This window comes from Physella acuta, unplaced genomic scaffold (genome assembly GCF_028476545.2).
Source record: "Physella acuta isolate Inbredline_101_S28 unplaced genomic scaffold, ASM2847654v3 ptg001956l, whole genome shotgun sequence".
In the NCBI taxonomy this organism is placed as follows: Eukaryota; Metazoa; Mollusca; class Gastropoda; family Physidae; genus Physella; species Physella acuta.
Genome location: NW_026733461.1, coordinates 91,813 through 117,235, shown reverse-complemented (window position 1 = coordinate 117,235; position 25,423 = coordinate 91,813). Strand labels below are relative to the sequence as shown.

Genomic DNA, 25,423 nt, shown 5'->3' with positions numbered 1-25,423 from the left:
TAGCGTTAAAGTTATGTGTTTGAAAAATAACAAAACTTTCCTACATACATAAATATTTCTTTATTCAATGTATTCTACAAAACATATTGCTCATGAAATAAAACATTTTTTAGCTTGACCATTTGTAAAACATCCAGTGAAAGATTCATTCAACACATACAGCATTATCACAGCCAATCACAAGTTTGTACAGAGTTTTTTTACAGGGCCATATTCAAGTCCATGTTAACCAATGAACACTCCCTACACAAAATTAACACTGTGTATACTCTGTCCATGTTAACTAATGAACACTCCCTAAACACAATTCACACTGTGGATAATTTAATACTGAATTCTGTTTAAAAACAAGGGTTACCCTGAAAAAAGAAAAATCTTTTTTCAAAATTAAACTGATTTTTCATCTTTAATGATCTGTGAAATGTGGCTTTATAAATCTAATGATTTTTTTTAAAATATGGCTGATTAAGCAAAATATCAACAATTGAACCTTGAGCAGTCTTTGTTTAGATAAACAGCTCATTGTTTATATTTTAGTTTTTACTTCAAATAAAATAAAGTCCAGTCCTCTGACACAGAAGATAATACATCCAAAGAATACAGAAACTGTAGCTCTGGCTTTAACAAATGTTGGGTTCTTTCTTTTTGATTTACAACTTAGCATTAACTGTGACTGTCTTTGAATGAAGATTAATGCTAACTGCAGGCAATGGTGGCACATCAATAAATTTGGCTGAAACAGATAAAAAAAATGTTCACATTTGAACAAAACATTCTACAACCAGTAAAATTTAACAAGCACCAAATAAATAAAAAATATTTGAGAGCAGTGGTTCATATCCTGCAGGGATGTGACCAGACCAGGAAAAAAAATTAGGAAATTTTCTTTGGATAATAATGTTTTATCTATTTTTTATCGCGGTTAAGCAGCTTCATACTGTTACTGTACTAATTAATTGTTTAATGAAGTTAATATTTTAAATACAAGAAGTTTATGTTACTCTAAAATAACATTGAAAGTCTTGTCTAATTGCAATTTAATTTTTACCTTATAAACAACTTTTTAAAAATTACAATGTAACAAAAGTAGCAATTAAGTTATATTTTATCATTAAGCTAATTTAAACTGTACTAATCTAGTGTAGATTCTAGATGTACTAGTGTTTTCAATTTTTAAAGATTGGATTGGTAAAAATATTTGTCTTCAACTGTAAAGACCTGAGATTAAGATTAGTTACAATTTGAAAGTTTTAGGTTCATGTGATGGAATAATGAAATGGACCAGGTTAGCTAAAATTAGAAAGGGTATGACGTGTGAACCAAAGTTAATCATTTTGATAACCAAGCCACATCGATATTTATGTTTTTTTTTTGGAATAGCTGTAAATTGTTAGGGGTCATCCACGTTTTTTTTTTGACGATATTTACCTCCTCTCTCTCCTAATGAAGCCCCCCCCCCCCCCCCCCCACAGTCTGAACGTATTTTTTCTTCCACAAACAAGACACGGTCGTAGTCACGTTAAGTTTGTTTTTTAATCTGTAGGCCTACGAAGCATACGTATTGCAAGAACAGCTATTTGAAATTGACTGTGACGTCATTTTTTTCCACAAGCAGTACCGAACACGTACTTGCGGTCAAGGCGAGGTCACAAGAGCCACCGTTGCTACAAGGAGGGGCGGGTTAGTCTAGTCCTCATAGTCACCTTTTGCAAGGATTTCAATATTAATTTGAGATTGCGAAATAAAATAGAATCAGAGAGAAACTCTATATTTAGGCGGGTTAAAATACCGATAGGTAAATTAGGCTATATCGATAGCTAGATTACCAGGCTTAAGAGATGTAAGTTTCATTTGAATAACTGCATTATTTTAGATTACATTTTTCCCGTGTTTTTGATAAATAGTTAACTGAAAATATCAGTGGAAAATTTGGACTAAAAAAAGTGTGCTTTGAAAAATTCGAAAGTCCGCCGAAATTCCGAATCTACATTTAATCTTGATCTAGCACCGTCAGACCTAGCGCAATCGACCAATCGAAAAGAAATGCGCATATTCGAGTGTCCGTTTGACTTAAGTACAGTAGTTAGTTGTCAATTTAAATTTAAATACATAGAATACGTAGAAGACATTTCCGTTTTTTTTTCTAATTTTTAAAACTTCGTAAAAAAATTAAAAAAATTGAAACTCGGCGGAAAAATTCGGCGAAAATTAAATCAGCGGAGGAAAATTGCAACTGAAACGGAAAAATCGGATTTCCGCTAAAATTCGGAAAAGTCACATCCCCTGAACCTGAGTTTGATCAAACACCAGAGGTTTGGCTGAGTCAGTCTTAGAGGCTTGGAGGAGGTCACAACACATAGCCAACTCATAAAATTCACCAATGGATTTTGTCAGTGCGGATAATAGAACTACTAAGATGGGTTCGGTGAATGCGCATATGAAACTTGGGGTTCGGTACTTCCAAAAAACCAGTTTTAGAGCATTATGTGGGCTTAAACAAGTAACAAGTATTTTTATTTTTTTATTACCTAGCAATACAAAAAAAAAAAAAGGAAATCACTATACAACAAGAAGCTAACTCACCAAGTAACCCAGCAGTAAAAGTTAGAAATGTTAGAAATAATCAAGATCAACTCTTTAAAAAAAATGGCTGACAACTTACCTAACTGTTCTGTGATATTTGACAGCTGGCGAGTGTTGGGGTACATGTAGATCGCCCCATCCCTTCTCTCCTTACTGATGCCACCCATGTGGAACAGAGCATGGAGGCCGTTGTTCATCATGTCCAGGGAGAGAATCTCGTAGTGTTTGACAACCCCTTCCTGCAGCAGACGTGCTGTCAACATCTGGGCCTCCTTCACCAGCATTTTCTGTGTCTTGGCTAGAGGTTTGCCAGCGATGTTGGGGTGATTGGACAGCAGATACTGGCACATTATCTGATAGAGAGAAAAAAATGTTTGACACTAGAGACATTGCTTGCTGGCTAACCATGAATGTTGGGGTGATTTGACAGCAGATACTGGCACATTATCTGATAGAGAGAAAAAAATGTTTGACACTAGAGACATTGCTTGCTGGCTAACCATGAATAAATATTTACCATTTTAAAAGACAGATTTTAAAAACATAAGCAGTGAATTAAAGTCAACTTTGACAAGAACACTATATTCACAAATGAAGCAAAAAAAAATAAAAGCAATAAAAAACTAAAGCCTTTCTTTAAAAATTAATTGAACGAATAAAAAACAAATTTAAAAAATGTCCAAGAAAAAAGCCATAGGAATTTTTTTTTTGGGTCCGCCTTTACCCAAGGTACTAGTCCTGTTATGCTGTGTAAAGGGAAACTCTCCCAAAACCTAACAAAAATGACTAAAAGGGAACTAACTCACCCAGTAAAAATGAATGAAAAAGGGAACTAACTCACCCAGTAACCCAGCAGAAAAGGCTCAAACATCTGACTGTAGAAGGTTGTCAACTTGTTGGTTGACTTGCTGATGATGATCTCCTCCCCCTCCATCACCACCCCACTTGTGTGGGTTAGTGTACGAAGTGAAAGTTCAAAGTCCTGGGAAAAGTTTAAACACAAAGCTTGAAACTTATAATTTAAAATATCAATTTAAAAAAAAAAATCCAAGAAGCCATGAATAGGAACCACACAAAACATAAGCAGGGAATACAACAACTCACCACTTTAGTTGAACCTGGTAGAAAAACAAAATCTTTACACAACAGCTGCTCTAGGAAACTGTATTTGTTGTAAAGCTCACCTGCATGAGGAAGAACATTTTTAAATGTTATACACATTACTTACAAGGAACCAACAGATTGGTCAATAAAACTGTTAATACATACTTCAATCCCAGCCATTTTAATGACAAAATACCCAAATCATGACCAACATACCCTAATTCTTGTCACATTAATGACATCATGCCCCAATCCTGACCATCTTAATGACAACATACCCAAATCCTGGTTAACTTAACGACAACATACCCTCATTCTTGTCACATTAATGACATCATACCCCAATCCTGACCATCTTAATGACAACATGCCAAAGTTCTTGCCATACCCTAATTGTGGCTAGGTTAATAACCACAAACCCATATCATGAACAATTCAATGTCACACCCAAATCCTGGTCACATTAATGCCAGCATAACAAAACTCCCTAACCACTACCACAACAGGAACCTTAACCAAAACAATGGCACCATACATACCAATAGAAAGTTTTTCTTCACTGCATGTATTGACAGAGATGGCAATCATTGCTGGCCTCACAAACACATGAAGGATATGGTTTCTATACAACGACAACATCAAATGCTGGCCAGCTGCAAGGAAAAAAAATGTAATAAATGGTTCAGGTGTTTGTAATCTAAGCATGTTCATAAACAGGGGGGTTGGTTGAGTAGTTGAACACATGATTGTTAACCCTTAAGTTACAGGTTTGCTTGCTCAAGATCCTGGCTTGGTTTAGTATGAATTCATTGAGTCCAATCAGCTCTAATGGGTATCTGAATTAAGTCAGGGAAAGTTCATGGGCATAGTGCTGTCTATTTAAGTGTCTATGTGATACAGGCTGTTTAACTCTACCATTTCAACCTACTAAGGTCTATGAAGCTACTGATTTTTACATTAACACACAACAGAAAAGTAGTTAAATTCAATAGTTTGAAATAACCATAGACAATGATTTTCTAGCTCTATCTTTAATAATCTGATAACTTGTAAATACAATTAAAAATGAATGGAAACTCCACACAGTTGCTGTCAAAATTAGTAATGTGAATTCACATTTTGTTCTAGCAAACTTTTTGGAAATTAAATTAATTTAATTCACGTGAATATAAAAAATTAAAGATAACATCAAAGCTATCTTAGCCCAAACTACCAAAAAATGTGAATCCCCACCAAAATGTGAATCCCCACCAAAATGTGAATCTCCACCAACCTGTGATCATGAGGGTATCAGTAGCCTTGGCATGTGAGGGGGGTGCAACCCTCACCAGCTCCACCACATCGTCTTCTGTGACCCGCACTATGTTTTCATGCAGTTTTATGTTAGCCCTCAATACTGACTCAGCAGATTCAGAAGCTGAAATAAATTATTTTTTCTTAATTACCTGGTTGTTATTATAATAAAAAAAAAAAGTTGGAGGTTCGCATAGTCAGGTTGGTTAAGCTCATGGTTGCTGAACAGTAGCTGGGGATAGGAACCTATCTAGGAGTGACAACTCCAAAATCAAGCAACTGCTGCCTTGTAGTTTGTTCTTAGATGGATAAAGGCTATAGAAGCAAATCCAAAAAGAGAAGCAGGCTGAAATAGTAGTAAAAGACCTACATAGTGCATAACAAGTTGACACGCAATACTTAACTGTGTTGGGGGGAATACATTCCAACACTAGAATTATTAACAAACAAGAAGAACATAAGAAAAAAAGTCAAATATATTTAAGCTGCTTGCTTTGTGTATTGTTGTCTGTGCTTACCTGGCCAATCAATGTAAGCCCCCATGTTGGAGGCCTGGCGTTTGACCCACTCCACCTCCTTGGCCAGCTGACGGAGGGAGATCCCACCCTGGGACTGCATGAGCACGGCCGCCATCATGGACCAAGGGGACACAACCATGTGCTTCTGATGTGTCAGCACCATGTGGTGGCCGAGCTTTTTGATTAAATCTTGCTCTTGGTTTGTCAAACTGGCAATATATCTGCAATAAATTCAAAATCATTGGTAAGCTCTGAGCAATATATCTGCAACAAATTCAAATTTAATTGTATCTAGACTCTGGGCACTATATTTGGAACATTCAAATTCAATTATATCCAATTTCTGGTCAACCTGTAGGAAGGCATGGTCGGATGGTAGAGCATACGATTGCTAATCCAAAAATCTTGAGTTCGTCCAGAGTTCATGTCCCTGAGTTTACCCAGCTCCAATGGGTACTTGAATTATGTTAGGAAAAGCAATGTCGGCTCAGTGGCGTAGCTAGGATTTTTGAGGCCCTATGCAAAAAGTGTTAGTGGGCCCCTCAAAGGTGCAGCGGCCCTTCCCGGCAACGGGGACAAACTTTCGATTTGCACACCCCCCCTCAAACTTTCGAAAAAGGGCCACTATTTGCCTTGGGCCCTTATGCCTTGCTTACGCTAGCTTTACGGTAGCTACGCCACTGTGTCGGCTGGGCATAGTGATGACCACACTATCCCTTGATATGCTAAGGTCACCAAAACAGGTGAACTCTACTTTGCCTGCCCCATGTATCACCAGATTCAAAACGATAACTTACTTTTTTTTTCTGGTCAACCTGGAACAGATTTTATAATTTACTTTTAAAATGATGCGACAAGAATCTTAGCTCATGAACTAACCTGGGTGCCAGGTTGTGAAGACTGCGATCCACCAAACCCTCGGAATATTTCCTGATGGAGATGGGCTCACCAAAATAAATATGAATGTTTCCAAAGTCTTCTTCAAGTATTTTTCTAGCTTTTAACAAACCCTGAAACAAAAAAATTTTTACTTCAAATCAACCAAACACAAATTTATCTTAAACTTAATACAACAGTGTAACATCTAAAAATGAATGTTTTCATTTTGTGGAAGGCCCAAATTTGGTAAAATAATGTTCTTTCTTAACAAAAGTTATCGCAAAATAAATAAAAGTATTGACAAAATAGGTTTAAATTACATATTATTATTGGCAAAATAGGTTTTAGTTAGCTGCCGCTACAGGCCAAATATCAAAGCTGCATATACTATTTGTTTTGGGCTTAAAGTAACCTTTGCTTACTGAGGTAGACTCCCTTGGCTTAGGGACTCCCAACAGTTCGTAAGCGTAGAGACTCTCCTCCAGAATCCTGTCATAGCTGATGCTGACTGGCACCACCATGACATCTGGCACATGGGACTTGAAGTAGGGCTCTAGTGCAGCAGACAGCATACCTGGAACAGCATGCACTTTTAAAATATATATATTTATTGACGTTACTAACAATTAAACATTTATAGTTGTATTAGATATATAAACATCATGTGACTGATTAGTGCATGCGAGGTAGTTTCAAAAACTCGTGGTGTTCCCAATTTCAATCTTTTCTCCTTTGTTCTCAATTGTAGCATTTCCTCCAACACAAGTAAGTATCACGTGTCAACTTGTTATGCGCCATACAGGCAGTTGAATCCAATTTAAGCCTGCTTTTCTTTTTGGATTTGCTATCATAGACTTTGTCCAACAAGGGATGAACTACAAGGCAGCAGTTGTTTGATTCTGGAGTTGTCTCTCCTAGATGGGTTGTTGTCCCAAGCTATCAAGCCTGGCCAGGGGTTCAAACTCTGGACTTTTGGGTTTAGAAACAGTGACTATGGGGTCATCCATAAATGACGTCACACTCGTAGGGGGGAGGGGGGGTCCGTAATTTTGTGACGATGTGTGATGAGGGGGAGGGGGGGGGTTAGATGTTGGGACATCACATTTTTGCATTATAAAAAAGCAATGTTAGAAAACGAATTTTAGACGTTATTTCGCGTTTTAGATAACTGTTTTAATAAATTGTAATAGTTTAGACAAGATTTTGGAAAAATATCAATGTTTAAAAAAAATTCAACTGCAATTTTGAGGGGGGTTGTAGGTTGAGGTGTGACGTCATTTTAGGGGGGGGGGGTCTGGCTTTTTGTGACGAAATGTGACGGAGGGGAGGGGGGGAGGTAAAAATCGTCAAAAAAAGCGTGACGTCATTTATGGATGACCCCTATGCAGACCCCTCAAGTTTCTAAAGTGATGGGTATCAGACTTGATTTGGGGGAACAGTGAAGGTGGCTTATCATAGTGCTGACTACAAAATCTCTAAATTTAGTCACATCTGCCTCTTTAGATCATCAGGTTTAACGTTGAAAATCCCTTTATTTTTACTGCAATTTTTTTTCAGCTAAATAAAATAAGGTAAAAAACACATCAAAATTGCATTCCTAAATCTGTTCACAATATTACATTAAGAAGTGAATGAACATTTCTTATCAAATCATTAAAATGAATGGGGTTTCGGCAATACTGTCTCATTTGAAAATTTTAAGCTGTGCAAGCAAAAAAAGAATAACTGCAGCCACCTACCAAATTTAGGGGTGTAAGACTTGGAGGTTATGCTCAAAAAGTGAATAGATGCAAGCACCTACCAAATTTAGGGGTGTAAGACTTGGAAGTTATGCTCAAAAAGTGAATAGATGCAGCCACCTACCAAATTTAGGGGTGTAAGACTTGGAAGTTCTGCTCCTGGTCCCTTCAACATAAAACTCAATCGGGGAATCCCCATTGCAGATCTGGGTCTGAACATACTCCGTGAACACAGCCCAGTACAGATGATCATCACCAAAGCTGCGTCGGATGTAAAAAGCCCCGGAATTTCTCAATAGCCAGCCAACAAACTGCATGCCCAGAAAATCTAAAACAAAACAAGATACTTATTTAGGGTGAGAAATCAAAGAAAAAAAATTGGAAGACAAAGAGTTAATATATTTCTTAAAAGCCAGCCAACAAACTGCACGCCCAAAAAATCTATAACAAAACAAGAAACTTATTTAGGGTGAGAAATCAATGGAAAAAAAATGTAAGACAAAGAGTTAATACATTTCTTAAAAGCCAGCCAACAAACTGCATACCCAAAAAATCTATAACAAAACAATAACACACTTATTTAGGGTGAGAAATCAATGAAAAAAAATTGGAAGACAAAGAGTTAATACATTTCTTAAAAGCCAGCCAACAAACTGCGTGCCCAAAAAATCTAAAACAAAACAAGAGGACACTTATTTAGGGCAAGAAATCAATATAAAAAAATCATAAAACAAAGAGTTAATATATTTATAATAGTATCTATTTTTTTTCAATTTTATTTTATAGTTTTTTAACAATCAAAATAAATTAAGTTTACTTCATAAAATGTTTAATTAACTACGGGTAAAGAAAAAATATCCTACCCATGGCTGCGGCTATGACAGGCAGGGGTAGATCGTAATGATAAAACACATAAGACATCAGCAGGAAGTCCATGTAGCTTCTGTGGGATGGCATCAACAAAATGGGATACTCCTTCACCATACCTCTCACCTGAGACAACATGTGTGGCAAATTGTTAGTGTAATACAGAAATGCTGCATCAAACTTTTGCAAATATTTTAGGTGAATTATAGTTTAACATTTAAATTAATGTTGACAATTTTATAAAGTCATCACATAACAAATACAACTTAAATATAACAAGCCAAATATCACCATTTCAAAATTTAAGTAATTTAGAAGTTAGTGCAGCTAAAAAAACAAAACTGCAAACTAAATTAGCTAAAACAGTTGTGTATGAATAATAAGCAATAGTTATGGTAGTAAGATCCTACCTTTTGAATGCCATCCACGTTAACATATATTCTTTGATAAAGTGATTTGAAAACTTTAACCAGAGCGTACGCAAAACTTCTGATGGCCCCCATGCGCTGGTTGTGGGCCATTTCATCCAGAATTTTGGCCGCCTCTGCTGTAATCTCACTTTTTGGTAATTTTGTTTCCAGGCAAGCCTATCCAGAAATAACAAGCAATATTTAATAATGAAAAATGTCCATTATAGATACAAAGGCAAATTAGTAAAATTAGGAAAGTATTTTAATAAAACAATACTATTAGCTACAATATCTATGTAAATGTGTGCTTTAATTGAATAGAACATAAACCTTTGCAACCCTCCCATACACTTAAATGAGTACCTATAAGCAAATACATCATCAACTTTCAATCCTTCCTGGTCCCCCACCTACGTAAGTAATGTAAGTGATCATAACATCAAACTTCACACTCCCACCCCTTAAACAAAGTTATCAAATACAAATCATAACCTTTCCTTCCACCTAAATTTACCTACATGAGTAGTATAAGTAATCTAACACAATTCTAACTTTCTCTTCCCCCCCCCCCCCCCCCCACCTTTTGATAAATACTGAAAGTTTACACAATATCAATCCCCCCCCCCCTGCCTAAACGAGTTCTGCAAGTAGCCACAGCATCCAGCTGACCTGTTCAATGGCGTACTGCACCCTGTCACTGGCCATGACATGCTCTTTCAGCTGCGCTGGTGTCCTGGGCTTGTTCAGCTTGAACTGCGGCTCATCCCTGGTCTTGCAGCAGTACCTCAGGTCACTGTTTAACCTCCTCTCCTCCAAGATGTCTTCAAACATGTCTTTTTGTTTGGCAGAAACTAACTTTGGGTCATCTGTGAAAATTTAGTTATCAAAGAACAGCTTTTATTTTAGTGGATATAAAAACAAAACACACAAAGAATAACATTATTGTAAACATGTAAAAATTATAATTTAAAAAAGGTTAACATTAAAAAAGCAATCAGATGTTAATTAAAAGTCAATAAGATGTGTTACTTGCTACCCTATGAAACTTAAGGATGCTTCAAAATAAATAACATGCTACAACAAAAAATGAAATGAGTTTTGTTAATAACATCAAAAACATTGTTAAATTTCCATCAATGATCTGCAACAAATGTGACCCTCCAGATGTAATAGTTTGAGTCACTTTGCACCAATGACTGTTTTTGATATTTAAATCAGTCTTAAAAATTAAAACTATTTAGAAATTCACCCCTGAGTAATAACAGTATTGCTGTTAACTTCTTACAAAATACCAAGGGGGCCTATACCACTCAGCTACTTTTAAAAGACAAGTTAAATAATTTAAAGTTAAATACAGCTGTTACTAACATAGATGAGATGTTTGAGAGACTTGTTTTTCAGAAATAAATTGCTGTAGAAGCTGTTTTCACTTTATTCTGTTCTCAAAAATGACCATATAAATGTATTTTAGGGTACTGTCCTCATTTAATATATGAATTTCATTGCTCAAACAAACTAAATCAAAACCTATTTCGAGATTATTTTTCTCTAAATAGTTTTAGAAACTAGTTATATATTTTTGTTTAGAAATAATTCCTTTAAAGCCATGGTTGAATATTTATATGCAAGGTTAAAGTTAAACTGTTAGTGAAAAAAGCATGCACAATCAGTTCTCTGTTTAATTATCTCTCTTTCTTGATTAGAAAATGTAATACAAGTATAAGCACATTTTTTATGCAAATTACATAATATTATAATTGAATATTAAAAATGTATACACTAAGCAATTTTTTCATATGCTGATCAGTGATTCAAAACACATGTAACAAACTGTTAGATCTAGTAAAAAAAATTTAGGTGGAATTATTGCAAATTCTATTTGTTGTAACATAAAATATGAAAATACTAGCTATTGAAATCAGAAACCAAATACAAGAGTACAAAAAACTTTTAGAGCCACACAGAACTTACTATTCCATTGTTTAACCCCACACTTGGAAATTCTCCAACCACATATTTTACAAAACAACTGCTTTGAGTTTTTCAGCATTTGCAACACGGCATATATATAGACCAACAGTTCATAAAGAAAAGTCTTCAAACTTAAAGGCCTCAAGTCATGCACCTCCTGGTTGCCATTTGAGAATTAACTTTATTCTTGTCCAAACCATACTAAAGTATTGTTCTTGTTGCTTAAATATTTAAAACGTAACAGCAGAAACTCCAGACAATTGCCAAAGTATTTTCAAATGTTTCCTTAGGTTTTAAGTTGGGTGTGATGACGTAAGAATTAAACTAATTTGAATTCACAGAACTGTGTGTGTATATATATATTTGTATTAGATTATAATTATATATACATATAGCCTAAGAAACACTAAACATTTTAAAATATTTATAAAGCAGAGATTGAATTTCTACAAGAAAAAAGTCTGATGAAATTTTTATTAAACCTGAATATAATTCAAACAAAACAAACTATAACATTTGCCGTATATGCAAGTTTTGATCCATATTCTGTAATTTCAACATGTAGGCATACACCAAACCCAAACCAATTTGTTAGTGTAAAGTAGCTAGGTTTTCTTCTTAAGCAAAAATGCAGAGTGGCATAGTTTTATAAATTGGTGCAAGTGGGTAATTTCCTGTTATGCCAAATACAGGGAAAAAACTGATTCTTTATCAGTGATATACTCAAACTTGGATTAGTCAATGTTGGATTTACAATGAAGAACGATTATTAAATTTTTAAGCCTAAAATTTATTATTAATGCCTTAATACTTAATAATAATTTAAATATTAAATCAAATAGGCCTAAGCATTAAAATCTAATATAAGCCACCATCGGTATAGCCACTTTGTCTTTGTTTTGAAAGCTGGAGAATGTGGTTGTGCATGGGAAGGGCTCTCTCTGGGCCTGGGCGTAGACACCCGGGAAGAAAATGTTGTTTGGTGTCGATTTAAATTACAACATGTATTCACAGGTTGGGGGAGGAGGGAAATCGGGGTGGACATTGCGCCTTTTTTTTCACCATAGCAAAGACTGGTATAACAAGTTAATATATTCATTATATTGTTATCTTAATATTCTATGCAAAAATAAGCAAAAGAGATTAGGCCTAATTAAAATGTATGGAGAAAAAGTATTGTAGTTGATGCAATGCACTGTAATCTGTATTGTCCAGTGAACTTTAGGCCTATACTTAGACTATACTATATTCTATATATTTTTTTAAGTTAGACTAATAAAAATGTAGATCTAGATCGATCTATTTCAGTGGTAATCATATCATTAAGATTAGGCCTACCAATTACTTAATAACTTAGAATTACTAAATAATTTATTAATTACTAAGCCGGCTGATTGCTGAACTCAGACTGAGACTGAACTGAAATAAAATAAAGTAAAAAAATAAAACCGGTCTTTCGAACCTTTGCTAATCCAAGAATTGCGTGACTGCTCTGCCATGATTGCGGGATTTAACTAATCAAGATTAAATAATAATAATGCAGTAGATCTGATCTATGTAACAGATTAGATTGAGTATCGTCTTCATGCAGGTCGGTATCTTATATCAACAGCTCTTTTTTATTGTGTTTATCAATGCATAGGCCTAGGTCTTCTGCAAAATATTTAGCTTTATGATTGGTTAGGCGACGTCGGATGTCAGGCTGCGTAGTGGAAAATAAAATTCGAACTTTATCAATTTTTAAAAACTAATTTAAATTAATTATTCCTACCTTATTAACCGCAAATACCGATTAGTCTATAATATTCATTATACAAAAAAACTGCTTCTTGCAAGTCAAATTTTCAAAACACTAAAAATGGTAAATAAAGTTTTAATCAAACAGCCTTGTGATTGATCAAGCACATAGAGATAAACATAGGAAGCCAAGCAGTGTTTCTTCCAGACTTTTTTCTCCGGGGGGGGGGCACTTGAAATCTTCGGGGGGGCGGTAAACTTTCTTCGGGGGGGCGGACACTGTTAAAAGTATATATTTTCTATATAAATTATATAAATTTCATTTCGTTCGGGGGGGGGGGCGGTAAAAACTTTTCGGGGGGGCAAAGCCCCCCCGAAGAGATGCCTGGAAGAAACTCTGAAGCCAAGGCACATGTTCTATTGTACAAAAATGATGCACATTCATTCATACACCACACACACTTTTATTTTGTGGATATAATGGTGTATAAGTGTATGTGGTATAAGTAGTTACCTCAAAGTTGTTTAGCTCCTTGTCTTTCTTCTCCCTGATCTTTTTGCAAGAACCATCTTATACAGGAATATACAGCTGAGACATACCAAGTCAGCCCCAAAATTTCAAAATTTGGCTGATAGAAAATTCACCAATTTTTTAAAACCGGTGTGCTAATTTGACTCCAACTCCCTACAATAATATAAGCCTATACTTCATTAGAAGTTGTTTCTTTTTTATTAAACTATAAATATCAATTTATGTTGTACATAAGAGGAGGAAAAAAGTTATCCTTTTTGACCTGGGGGTCAATATAGCAGATGAGCTATAGTCCAACTGCTTCTGTGACCTTGACACATAATGGGATAGCGTGGTCAATATAAGAGAAAAGCATTGGTCAAGCTTTTGTCTATTATGTGTTGTGTAATGTGCTCAGTTGACATACAATTTCTGATGACCTAAATCTTAATTGGGCCAGCTTCTCTAATTAACCTTAGGTTAGAATCTTAGAAAACTATCAACGACATCGGTGTGTTTAACAATCTGTAAGTCTCATTGCAAACATGAGCTTATCTTGATCAGAAAAAAAAAATCTGAGTAGCTAGTCAATGTAGAAATAACCTCATACATGTTACTTTATTTTTTTAAAATTGAGAGGAAAAAAAACAAAGTCAATGAAAGATCAAGTATTTTATTAGGTAATTTATCTCCCAATTAAAACAAATATATACATGTTCATAAAATACATGATAAAAATATATTATCAGTTTACTAATTAGCCCAGTGCAACAAATAAAATTATCATTATTGGATACATTTATGCAATTTACCTGTAGAATTTTAGTGTAAAGTTAAAAAAACAACTAAAATAGTTTTATGAGTGTAATGCCATTTTCACTTAAACTTAAATAAAAACATGTCTAAAACTTGGGAAGAGAACACATAACGATGTGAACAGAACAGCTTAAAATAAAAACCGATTATTCTTTGAAGAAATGCCCCCAGCTCCCTTCTTTCCACCAAAATAATGCCTTAAGGTATTCACCCAAATTATAAGAGAAAATTCAGAATAAATATATTATGCAGTAAAAACACTGATTAAATAAAAGTACACAGGCTAACAATCCAATACATCGCAATCCAAAATCAAAGTTAACATGAGATAAATCCAGCACACATCTAAAAGTAATTGAGCAAATATTTCAAACATTTTATCACAAACAATGCAGGGTAAGATAATCATACTTTTAAAAAACAGACAAGTCATACTAGCTGTCTCAAAAGTAGGATTTAACATTATTTTAACAGTTTTATTATCGGAAATTGTAAAAAACAATTATAAAATGAATAAGTCACATAGTCCATTTAGCTTTATTTCTAAAGACAAACATTCAACTAAGAGTTAAGATGTAATAGAATATTTTTTTTAAAAATGGTTTCTTTTATTTTTACACTAGTAGAATTTTTATATTGCTAAGCAGTATGTCATTTTGTGATTTACAACATAAAAATGGCACTACTTATTTAATAAAAGACATCATAAAGGACCTGTAAAAACATTGATCCTAAATTATTACAGCTAAATAAAAAACAGCATTCTTTTCTAAATCTCAGAAAGAAAACTAAAAGATAAGCATATGCCTACCTATAAAAACATTGGTACTAAATTATTACATCAAAATACAAAACAGCATGCTTTTCTAACTCTATTATGTTTCACAAAGAAGACTAAAAGACCGCATAGGCCTACCTATAAAATCATTTGCAGTGAATTAATGACATTAATGGTTACATCTACATTAAAAAAACCAAACAAAAAATAAAAGACTTTATAATGGCCACTTATTTTATAGAAATAATAAAAGTTGGAATATGCCTGTCCAAAAAATCATCAATATTGAAATGATGGTAAATCATTTTTTCAACTAATAAAAAAATATACATTTTCTATTAAAATTTTAATTAAAACCCAGCTACTGTTTCATCCTGTTAAAGCCCATTCTAAAATTACTTGTATGGTACAGTGGAGATATAAAAGTTTATCTTGGTCAATAAGGCATTCTCAACATGAACCTCAGTTTTAATATATAATTATACACATAAATTTATCTGGCACAGAATGGTAAGATGCTCTATAAATAGACTAGATAAAATGTAGGCAGACCTCTGGAAAAAATAAGACCAAAGGTGCTTGGACAGTTTGGTACATTTATCCCACAACTAAAAAGATGGCAGTATGATAGCACCCAATCCCCCAAGGCAAGATTTAAACATTGCTTTTTTAATAATGCATCAAGAACTGCAGTAGTGCAACATACAAAAATATTTTAACATCAGGATTTGCTATAAATAGTAATTACGCAATACAAAAAAAAAGCTATCTTTTGTTGTTTTTTTGCATAGAAAATTGGTTTGCTAAAATTAAATTCTTTCTTTTTTAAGTAACCTGACCAAAAAAAGTTATTTTAACTGTTTTATTGACTGAAATTATTAAATTTAAAATAATAAAAAGCACTTCACAAATAATGATTATTACAAAAAAATTGCTTAACAATTACCGGTATCAAATCTTAACTTACAGTATTTCAATTTCAAAAAAGAAAAAATGTCACAAAGAAAATCCAATAAAGCATATATGAACCTTCTAAACACAAGAGTGGACTTTGTGCTAGTTAAACCCTGTTCTGTAAATCTGGTTATATTCAACATAAGTGATTCAACAGACTTTTGCTTACTTTTTTTTACCTACAAAATTTTTTTAAGGTAATCAAAAACATATTCATACACTAGAAGCATAATGGCGCCACCTGTGGAATAGAAAAAAAAAAATTTCAGAAAAAAGTTTTTTTTTTCTTTGTAAACTTTAACACCTCACTTTCACCCACCTTCTACCACACCAAGATATCCAACTTCAAACACAACTACATCATGCAATTCAACCATTACATCCACCTTCTACCACACACATACATCATCACATCCAACACACAACTACATCATCACATCCAACATACAACATACAACTGCACCACCATCAAACACTATCACATCCACCGCTCACCACAAAACTACACCATTATATCCACCTTCTGCCACATAAAAAAACAAGTGTAATAAATAAAAAAAGAATATATACCTGGTCCTAATCGTAGTACTTTGGGCAATAATCCTTTGTACAAAGCAAAATACCTGAAAATTCAAACAGTAAATATTATTAATAAAATAATTACAGAGATTTTCTCTCATGATGAATCAATTCCAGGTAAAGTAAGAAAATAATATGATAAGTCTCCATGGCATGGTGTATGTAGGAATTGTGTGGTCAGAAAAATTACCAGATGGCATTGTTTCAGCATACCAAATATTCAACACATGGGGCGTCATGGTCAAGCAGAAGTGCACACAAATGTTAGATTGTTGAGCCCATAGCAAGTCCCGAGTCCACCCAGCTCTGATGGGTAACTGACTTGCGTTAAAGAAAGTAAAAGTGGCCGAGCATAGAACTGACCAGATTATGCCTTCATAAATTGATGAGGACACAGAAACAGGAGAACTCTACTTTATCTGACTTATTGACCACTAGGTCAGAAAGTGTAACTTTAAACAGAAAAATAAAAGACATTATTGGTCAAGAACAAAATGCATTTTGCAACTAACTTTAATTTAATGCAATTTCCAAAGATTTAAAACATCAGAGTTAAAATTCAACATTTATAACATTTATTTTTAGCATAAATCATATACTACTCTTCACTAAAAAAAAAATAAGTTTCTCACTCTCAAGCTGCAAAAAGTTCAATAAGTGTAACATGCCTTACCCTTCCTCTCTATAGACAAGAGCCATGGTCTGGAAGCAACTCTTGTATTTGATTTGTCCTGGTACAGGTTGTGGCCCTTGGATTCTACTCTTGGCCACATCAAATGGAATGTTTATGATTGAAGACAGTGTTCCCGCAGCCAAGCCAATCAAAAATCTGCGGAAAAAATCTGCAGTGGGATCCTGGAAAAGTAAAATATTATTCACTCATTACTTACTATAATAATCTAATAAAATTGTAGAAAAATTGTATATAAATGAGAGTAAAAAGTTAAAATCAGTATAGCTAGAAAACAATCTGTTCACTGTAGATAATGTATTAATACACAGTCTTCACATAATTGATTCCTCAGCATTTGCAAATTAAGAGATTGCTTGAAATGAACTTAGAAAATCCCCAAGTACCTTGTATTCTGGTATAAGATCTTTGACATTGTGGTAGAAACCAAAATACATCATATTGAAGACACCATGCCGACCTAGTGTGGCAGTGAGACCTTTGTTTAATCCTTTCAAACCAAAACCATCTTTGGCAACTATTTCTTTGGCTGTTTTTATTGTGCCTGATTGCTATAAAAAAGTAAGATAAAATATTTTTAAATATGAACCTATCGACAGTAATTATTTGGTTATTACATATTTTTAATTTGCACAATAAAATAGACAATGAAAGTTATAGTTAAATTTATTGTTTAAAAACTATTTGACAAATACTTTTATTTTTTATTACTATGTCAAAATTAGTTCTGGCAATGTAGAAAGCTAGTTAAAGAAAAATCTTGCGGCTTAATGATAAACAAAGGAGAGATAATTATTAAATAAGTATTTAATTATCGTTCAGCTAAACCAATTTTCTAAACAGATCGATTATAAAAATGATATTTTACTAAGGTTTTATAGTCTTTAATTTTATTCAAGTAAGTGAAGTTTTTAACCAAGGGAGGCTACTCACCTCATTAAACTTGCTTCTCTCTGCCTGTAGTTTGACTTTGACAACCTCAAATGGGTTGATGACAACAGCCTCAGTTAATCCAGCTGCCAGCCCAGCAAGTGCCAGTACCTGACAATGGCGAGAGTTAACTGCTATATTTTGCATAATCTTTTATTTATAACCCAACATAACCATTGCTATAATGCAATAATAATTATAACCCAAAATTACTAATGCTATAATGATTATGTTATAATATCTATAACCCGACATAACTAATGCTATAATGATTATGTTATAATACAAGATAGCCAATGCTAGGGAGGGCATGGTCGAATAGTACAGCATATAACTGCTAACTTGAATGTCTCAAGTATGAACCTCGGGTTCAAGTCCATAGAATGTCCTGAGTCCACCCAGCTCTCATGGGTATCTTAGTAAAGTTAGGGAAAGTCAAACTTGGCATACTTCTGGCCACACTATCCCTTAATATGCCAAGATCACTGAAACAGGTGAACTCTACTTCACCTAGCCAACAGACCATCAGGCTTGAAATGGTACTTTACTTTACTTATAACCAATGCTACATCACTTTAAATTACACCGGCACACCTATCATGGGTTTATAACTCTAATTAACCTTACTAATGGCTGTGACAAGTAATCTCCATAAGTAAACAAGGATTTGTAGCGCTCAAATGTAAAAAACTTCACAGCCCGTTTTGGTGTTTCGGCCAGCAGCGGTGGTAAAATTCCTTTATAGAAAGACAAGGCACTAAAAAAAGAAAGAAAAAAATGAAAAATACACCTTTTATATCTATTTTTATTTTAAACTATTCTCATGAGAAAAGTATGACAGCTAATATGCTTACATAAGCTAAAATGTTAATATATGACATAAATACTGAAATAAAATTATTTAACTCAGTTTAAATATGGTGTCTTCAAAAGAAAACTGCCTTATTAAATCCCAAAAAAATAATAGATTAGCTAGTTACAGTTGCACCAAAGTATAAATTTTAAAAAGACATGATTACCCTTCTTGTCTGTACATTTTACGGAAACAGTCAACAATTGATGTGTATCTGTTGGGATCATCTGGGCCCCTCTGAATTTGGAATCTTGTTTTAACAAGGTCAAGGGGATGCATTATAGAAACTTCGATAAAGCCTGGTAATTTTTAAAAAAATGAAATTGGCTACAAAAAAAAAAAAGGTAAAATACATTTGCATATGTATACTTTATACATATAAAAACAAATACATTAAAAACACATACATTTATATAAATATAAATATTTTGAAATTGCAGCTGTTAAGTTACTACTCTTGAGTATGTGCCCACCCTAATCCCACTTTCTGTAAGTCTAAACATCACCTAGCACCACTATATGTATGTAAATATATATGTAAATATATATGTGTGTATATATATATATATATATATATATATATATATATATATATATATATATATATATATATATATATATATATATATATATATATATATATATATATATATAATGCTGGCTGATGACTCGATCTATAAAAAGTGGTATGGAGGGCACGTAAATATAAGGTAACTATAAGAACTAAGGAGCACTGGAGCCAAGGATGTAAACACAAGACCTTTGGGTTAACTGTTGTGTACTGTGCGATATGACCACACTGTTGCATGATGGTGATGACTATAGCAAAGTTTAGACTGCATAAATGGTAGAAAACATGAAATAGAAAGGTTTATACGCAGCTATTCTGGATCATGTCCGTATGCTTATTTAAAATTAATGTTTAGGGCTAAGTCTGCTAAACAGATTTTTCTTAAAACATAGATATTTTTCCAAAAGCTTGTCTGAACTCTGTCAACATAGAGTAATTTAATGAATTTATATTAAAATTTATTAAAAAGGCTTTCTAAACCACAACATAACGGCTAAAATTTGTTTTCTATCATCGCTTTTTTTATATTGCAAAAGTGTGATGTCACACCATCTGAATCCTCCCTCCCCCTCATCACACACCATCATAAAATTACAGACCCCCCTCCCCCCTTTAGTGTGACATCATTTAAGGAAGACCCCTTAAAATATTAGTAATAGCCTTAAGTCACTAAAGAAGATGTTTTAGTGTCCAATAGACTGTGGCAATGAAATGGGTGATCCAAATGTACAAAAGATTTGATTAGTTATTATTTTAAAAAATAATTAATTAGGCTAATATTCATAGTTATTTTAGTAATTTCTTTATTATACCTGCACACCCTCCTGCAACAAACTGCATGGCTGCTAATGATGCATGGCCATGAACTTTCAAAGGCAGCTTTTCAGGACCAATCATCACATTATTATTTGATGCCATTGTTTAATTAATCTAGAAGAAATTAATTAATTTAAAGTTAGGTTTTGTCAGTCCTGTGAAATAACCTTAATAACAGACTACCTAACTCATCTTGTCTTAGTCACAGTTTGTGTCTTATTCTTGTCTTAGTCTTTTGCCTTTCGGGGACTCTTAGGTCTTAGTCACTTAGTTAGTAGATCTAGGTCTTAGTCTTTTGTCTAAATCTACTTACTAATAGTATACTTACAACTTAGTTACTTAATTACTTAGTTTAGTTAAATCTAGTACTTAGTAACTTATTAAGTTACTTCTTAGACCTACTAAGTTAGTTAGGCCTACTGTCTAAGTTACTTACTTAATAATACTTTACTACTTAGACTTAGTAACTTAGTTACTAAGTTAGTAGTTAGACTAGTGAGTACTTTATTTAAAAAATTATTTAGATCTTTTTCTTATCTAGACTAGATCTAAATCTAGATCTAGAATCTAGATTGTAATGTGAATTTTAATGTAGATATCTAGTCTAGATCTAGCTAAGCTAGAATTAAGAATGCTGATATCTTCTAGCTAGAATCTAATTCTAAACCTAGATTTCTAGATCAGCTAGATTAGATGCGATGCAGATCTACAACTGACCAACCGAGTGCTCTTTCTATTAGGTCGTCGACAAATTCTAATTAGCTTCAACGTGGCGAAAAATAAAAACAAAAAATTAACTGTCCTAATAAACTAATAATAGATCTCTAGGCCTAACAAATGTAACAGTCTGCAGCCTAACTTGAGTCTAGGAATATCTTAATTTGCGATACGCTAGCATAGGTATTCGGTCTAAGGTTCGGGGAGAAGTTTTAATTTAAGTATAAACGTTATTATTAATATTTATATTTATCTCTGAAATTACGTTTACATATTACATTGTGATGCAAACATACATTAATATTTATTTTTAACTTGTTGAAAGTATTTTATTGAAATATTAATACACAAGCAAAATAATTGATGTATGTACAATATAATATAATGAACGCTCTGACCTATTTATAAGGGAGAGAACTACTGACCTCTTTGCAGGAGAGTAACTTCATGGTGTATGTAGATTTATAGAAAACTACAGTGACCTTCTTAGCAAAAATTAGATTTTACCTGGATGCAATGAAACTGGTAAAAAATGTTATTAACTAACTTTGTTCAGTAACAGACCTAGAATATTCTACATCTAGTTTGACATGTATAAAAGTCATACTAGATCTAAATATTGCATTCAATTCATCCCCATCATTCACATTGATCATTCATTGAACACTCACACTGGACTGATTGTGTGTGTGATAAAGTAAAAAGTTAAGTTAAATGAAAAATGCTATTGATTCAAAAATAAAATTCAATGATGCAAATTTAATATTTGACTAGATCTAGAGTGTAGAACTAGGTATAACTTTACTTTATATAGATCTAGATCTAGCATAAATTATTTTACAGATAGGCCTACTAACTTTACTAAGTTTTTTGAATTTACTGAATTTTAGACAAAACATCAAGATGGCATTATTAATCAGTAGTTTTAACTAGTTTAGCATTTCAGTAATTACAACTGTAAAAAGTAAAGTACTCTTTCAATATTAATGGTCCATGTTGCAGGTGAAGTTTAGTTCAGTAACCTCGGCATATTAAAGGGAATAGTGTCCAGCCGTCTTTACTTTCATTAATGTGAGTTAGGTACCCATTATAAAGCTGTGTGGACTCATGGACGATCTGTGGACTTTGAACCGTTTTATTTAAACTCGAGACTTTCGGTATAGCAGCCATATGCTCTGCCATCCTACCACACCGTCCCACATTTAAAACTATATTATATCCCTTTTAAAAAATAAATGGATATTATGTCATTATCTATGATAATGTATGAAACTTATTTGTAATAAAATTCAACTTATTTTCATTTCAGTAACAATGTCTTTGTTTGGTTTTACAAAAAGACTGGGTTCAGTCTTCAGCGGTGTTTTGACATCTGCTATTAGAACCCCCCTGTCATGTATTACATCAAGATCTTTCAGTGCAGCAAACACTACCTGTCTTAACAGTGCTCAGAGGTCTAGTTTTATGGCTGAACATAAATCAATTCATAATTTTTGTAAGTATTTTGATGTGTATTGGAAATTACATTTATAAATAATTAAGATGCATTATTTTAAAAGTAGTGTTGTTATTTTTTAAATTGAAATCTTTAAATGGAGAGGTGAAGCAGTATAGTATACCTAAAATTTCCAAGCTCAGATCAGGATACAAAGTTTTGTTTTAGGTCTCTAGTGTACTGCTGAGTAAACTCAGCTCTGATTAGTACCTAATATTGTTTGGGGAAGTGAAGTCACTACCTTGTTTGGCCTTACATTTCCTTCATATCAAGGCCCACCCTAATTTATTGGAATATGACTTGTAACTTTTAAAACTTAGTTTATTTTTTATTCTATTTTTATATTTCAAATGTCTTTATTTTCTCACCTCTAGACTCAGGTAGAATCTTACAGAACATTGCATCCTGTTGCTTAATACCACAGAGGCTTATCTCTCTAGAATATATGCATCGTAAAGGTACTATCTGAGAAATTACTTACCGTAGTTTAAAGACAGTTTTTATTATGCTTAATAACCACCAACATTGATAAAATTGATATTAGTTGTATTTTACTTTGAAAAACATTAAAAATGTAATCATTGTAGTTTATTTTAATTATATCTGCAAATAAAAATGAACTGTTTATTTATTAAGATTATCTTGCATGAAAAAAAAATAGTGGCTTACGGGATGCAAATATAATAAATTGTCACATAGTAAGGATTGTGCTACAATCACTGTTTACAATCATCCTTGCCTGTATTAAGAATGTACCAAAATTTTATTGATTTTTAATATTTTCATATCATGTTTAGTCCCGTTTTGTGGTCTTAATTCATCTCTAGAAGGTTTTGTTTGTATTGATGTAGAATATGCAGTCCTAAGCTTTACTTTTAGAGCGGGAAAAAAGGTTGGACTTTTTCAGCATGTTAAAATTATTTCTAAAACTTACACTCCAGGTCTTTACAAGAAAGTGAGAAGGAAGAGATTAAGTCCTCTAGAAGGCAACCCACAACTTAAAGGGATTGTCCTGAAAACTCTGATAAAAAAGCCCAAGAAGCCAAATTCAGCCAACAGAAAGTGCGTCCGCGTTCGTCTCAGCACAGGAAGAGAAGTGACCGCGTACGTACCAGGGGAAGGCCATAACCTGCAGGAGCACAACATAGTATTAGTTGAAGGTGGGCGGCTGCAGGACACGCCAGGTGTGAAACTGACCTGTGTGCGTGGGAAGTTTGACCTCCCACATGTAAAAAAGAAGTGATTTATTAAATGTTCTTAACTTCCATCTTATTGTTGGTGTTTTTTATATAACAGTTTAAAAATCATATTTTTATGGGGGTTGGGGGGTGTAGGATATGTATTTTAACTTAACATAGAGATCTTAACATGATTGTTCAATCCAATACAGGGACCAGCAATTTTTCTTTTATATAATGGCAATGCTTTTGAAAATTCCTCTCTAAGTGTTTTTAGCCACAGGTATATACTATAAACTACAACAAATGAGATAAAATGTTTATTTTCTTCATTACTTATACACTTAGTCCTCATGCACACTTAAAATTACTCTATTTAGTTTATTCAAAATGGTCCCCTTTGATGTACCTAATAGGGGGTCGGTGTGGTCAAGTTGGTAAAGCTCATGGTTGCTAGACTGAAAAGTCTCGAGTTCGAACCAGTTCGTTAGCTGGGGACAGACACTCGTCTAGAATAGACAACTCCGAAATCAAACAACTGCTGCCTTGTAGTTTGTTCATGATTGGACAAAGGCTATGGAAGCAAATAAAAAAGAAAGGTCTCTATGGCGCATAACCTCTTGACACATATTGTGTTGGAGGGGATCCCTTCCAACACTAAAATTAAGAATGAAGAACAAATAAGATGTACCTAATAATATGGCTCCATATTTAAATAGACTATTGAATGTATCAGGCCAGCTCTCTCAATACAGCTGATGGACCCAAGAGAGGGGTGTTATTGCCTATACATTTTTGCATATATATATATCCAACACTTGAACAAGTACTTTATAAATGTTTTGAATCAACATTGTGAATGTAGTAGTGTGGGTATAAGCCTTCAGTGTGTGAAGACGAGCTGTTAAAATAATTTTTTGGTAGCTAATTTTTGCATAAACATTATAGAAAGACAGGTCAAATGTGTGATCAACCTGTAAGTGTTGTTAAAAAAAAACTTGGCACACTTATACGAGGAGAGGAGGAATGGCTGTAAAAACAGAATTTACATGCCACAAATGCTTTGTGAAATTGTGTTATATACAACACCATAGTTTTAACCAATAGCTAGTAGGACATTTCATTATATTTCAAAACACAATCAAGACCTAGACCAAATGTTTTAGTTTAGTTTCAGACTAGAGTCAAGGTATCCCAGTGTTCATATAGCCCCATTTTTTTTAGGAAGTAAAGGCCAATGTGTATAGTGCTGACCATATTATATAAGTGAAAGAGGCTCCAATACCTGCTTGCGAAACTCATCACTTTCTATGTTAAACTATGTATAAAGTAAAATTGTTTTACACAAATCACTTGAAGCTAAAACTAGCTATGCACCATTGCAAAAATTATTGAAAAGTATTTTCTGCAACATCAGCCCTAAAACTAAGAGC

At 33.5% G+C, this 25,423-nt stretch overlaps 3 protein-coding genes across 6 annotated transcripts; 1 reads left to right on the top strand and 2 right to left on the bottom strand.

Moving 5' to 3' along the window:
- Positions 1 to 73: 73 nt before the first annotated feature.
- On the bottom strand, positions 74 to 13,020 carry LOC131931390 (dihydroxyacetone phosphate acyltransferase). The gene is made up of 14 exons (XM_059288194.1): positions 12,827 to 13,020; positions 10,063 to 10,259; positions 9,394 to 9,570; positions 8,980 to 9,109; positions 8,241 to 8,444; positions 6,800 to 6,951; positions 6,378 to 6,508; positions 5,499 to 5,719; positions 4,961 to 5,104; positions 4,227 to 4,340; positions 3,688 to 3,767; positions 3,425 to 3,565; positions 2,663 to 2,936; positions 74 to 733 (listed from the first exon to the last, which is right to left on the bottom strand). The coding sequence occupies exons 1-14, from the start codon at positions 12,861 to 12,863 to the stop codon at positions 651 to 653; spliced, it is 2,085 nt and encodes a 694-aa protein (XP_059144177.1). The 5' UTR covers positions 12,864 to 13,020; the 3' UTR covers positions 74 to 650.
- Positions 13,021 to 14,285: 1,265 nt separating this feature from the next.
- LOC131931388 (mitochondrial 2-oxodicarboxylate carrier) lies at positions 14,286 to 21,491 on the bottom strand. Of its 4 annotated transcripts, none has more exons than XM_059288191.1 (9): positions 21,037 to 21,491; positions 20,597 to 20,714; positions 19,380 to 19,512; positions 18,988 to 19,117; positions 18,364 to 18,471; positions 17,817 to 17,981; positions 17,413 to 17,594; positions 16,731 to 16,783; positions 14,286 to 16,401 (listed from the first exon to the last, which is right to left on the bottom strand). In XM_059288191.1, exons 2-9 carry the CDS (start codon positions 20,700 to 20,702, stop codon positions 16,340 to 16,342), a joined length of 939 nt encoding a protein of 312 aa, XP_059144174.1. In that variant the 5' UTR covers positions 20,703 to 20,714; positions 21,037 to 21,491; the 3' UTR covers positions 14,286 to 16,339. The 4 variants fall into 4 exon arrangements, with proteins under 4 accessions (XP_059144174.1, XP_059144173.1, XP_059144175.1 ...); XM_059288190.1 differs by having other exon boundaries at positions 21,318 to 21,491; XM_059288192.1 differs by having other exon boundaries at positions 21,322 to 21,491.
- A 242-nt stretch (positions 21,492 to 21,733) lies between these two features.
- LOC131931387 (small ribosomal subunit protein uS12m) lies at positions 21,734 to 24,072 on the top strand. Its single transcript, XM_059288189.1, has 4 exons — positions 21,734 to 21,842; positions 22,627 to 22,812; positions 23,187 to 23,270; positions 23,754 to 24,072. The coding sequence occupies exons 2-4, from the start codon at positions 22,632 to 22,634 to the stop codon at positions 24,053 to 24,055; spliced, it is 567 nt and encodes a 188-aa protein (XP_059144172.1). The 5' UTR covers positions 21,734 to 21,842; positions 22,627 to 22,631; the 3' UTR covers positions 24,056 to 24,072.
- Positions 24,073 to 25,423: the final 1,351 nt, after the last annotated feature.

Excerpts from the sequence above, each read along its gene's own strand:
- LOC131931390 (XM_059288194.1), bottom strand. The coding sequence starts at position 12,863 with ATGGCAGAGCAGTCACGCAATTCTTGGATTAGCAAAG. Across the intron at positions 4,341-4,960 it reads TGATACCCTCATGATCACAG|CTGGCCAGCATTTGATGTTG; the intron begins GTTGGTGGAGAT and ends TTTTCCTTGCAG. Across the intron at positions 3,566-3,687 it reads TACCAGGTTCAACTAAAGTG|GACTTTGAACTTTCACTTCG; the intron begins GTGAGTTGTTGT and ends AACTTTTCCCAG.
- LOC131931388 (XM_059288191.1), bottom strand. The coding sequence starts at position 20,702 with ATGGCATCAAATAATAATGTGATGATTGGTCCTGAAAAGCTGCCTTTG. Across the intron at positions 19,513-20,596 it reads TGTTGCAGGAGGGTGTGCAG|GCTTTATCGAAGTTTCTATA; the intron begins GTATAATAAAGA and ends AAAAATTACCAG. Across the intron at positions 16,402-16,730 it reads AGTACTACGATTAGGACCAG|GTGGCGCCATTATGCTTCTA; the intron begins GTATATATTCTT and ends TCTATTCCACAG.
- LOC131931387 (XM_059288189.1), top strand. The coding sequence starts at position 22,632 with ATGTCTTTGTTTGGTTTTACAAAAAGACTGGGTTCAGTCTTCAGCGGT. Across the intron at positions 22,813-23,186 it reads TAAATCAATTCATAATTTTT|ACTCAGGTAGAATCTTACAG; the intron begins GTAAGTATTTTG and ends TCTCACCTCTAG. Across the intron at positions 23,271-23,753 it reads AGAATATATGCATCGTAAAG|GTCTTTACAAGAAAGTGAGA; the intron begins GTACTATCTGAG and ends CTTACACTCCAG.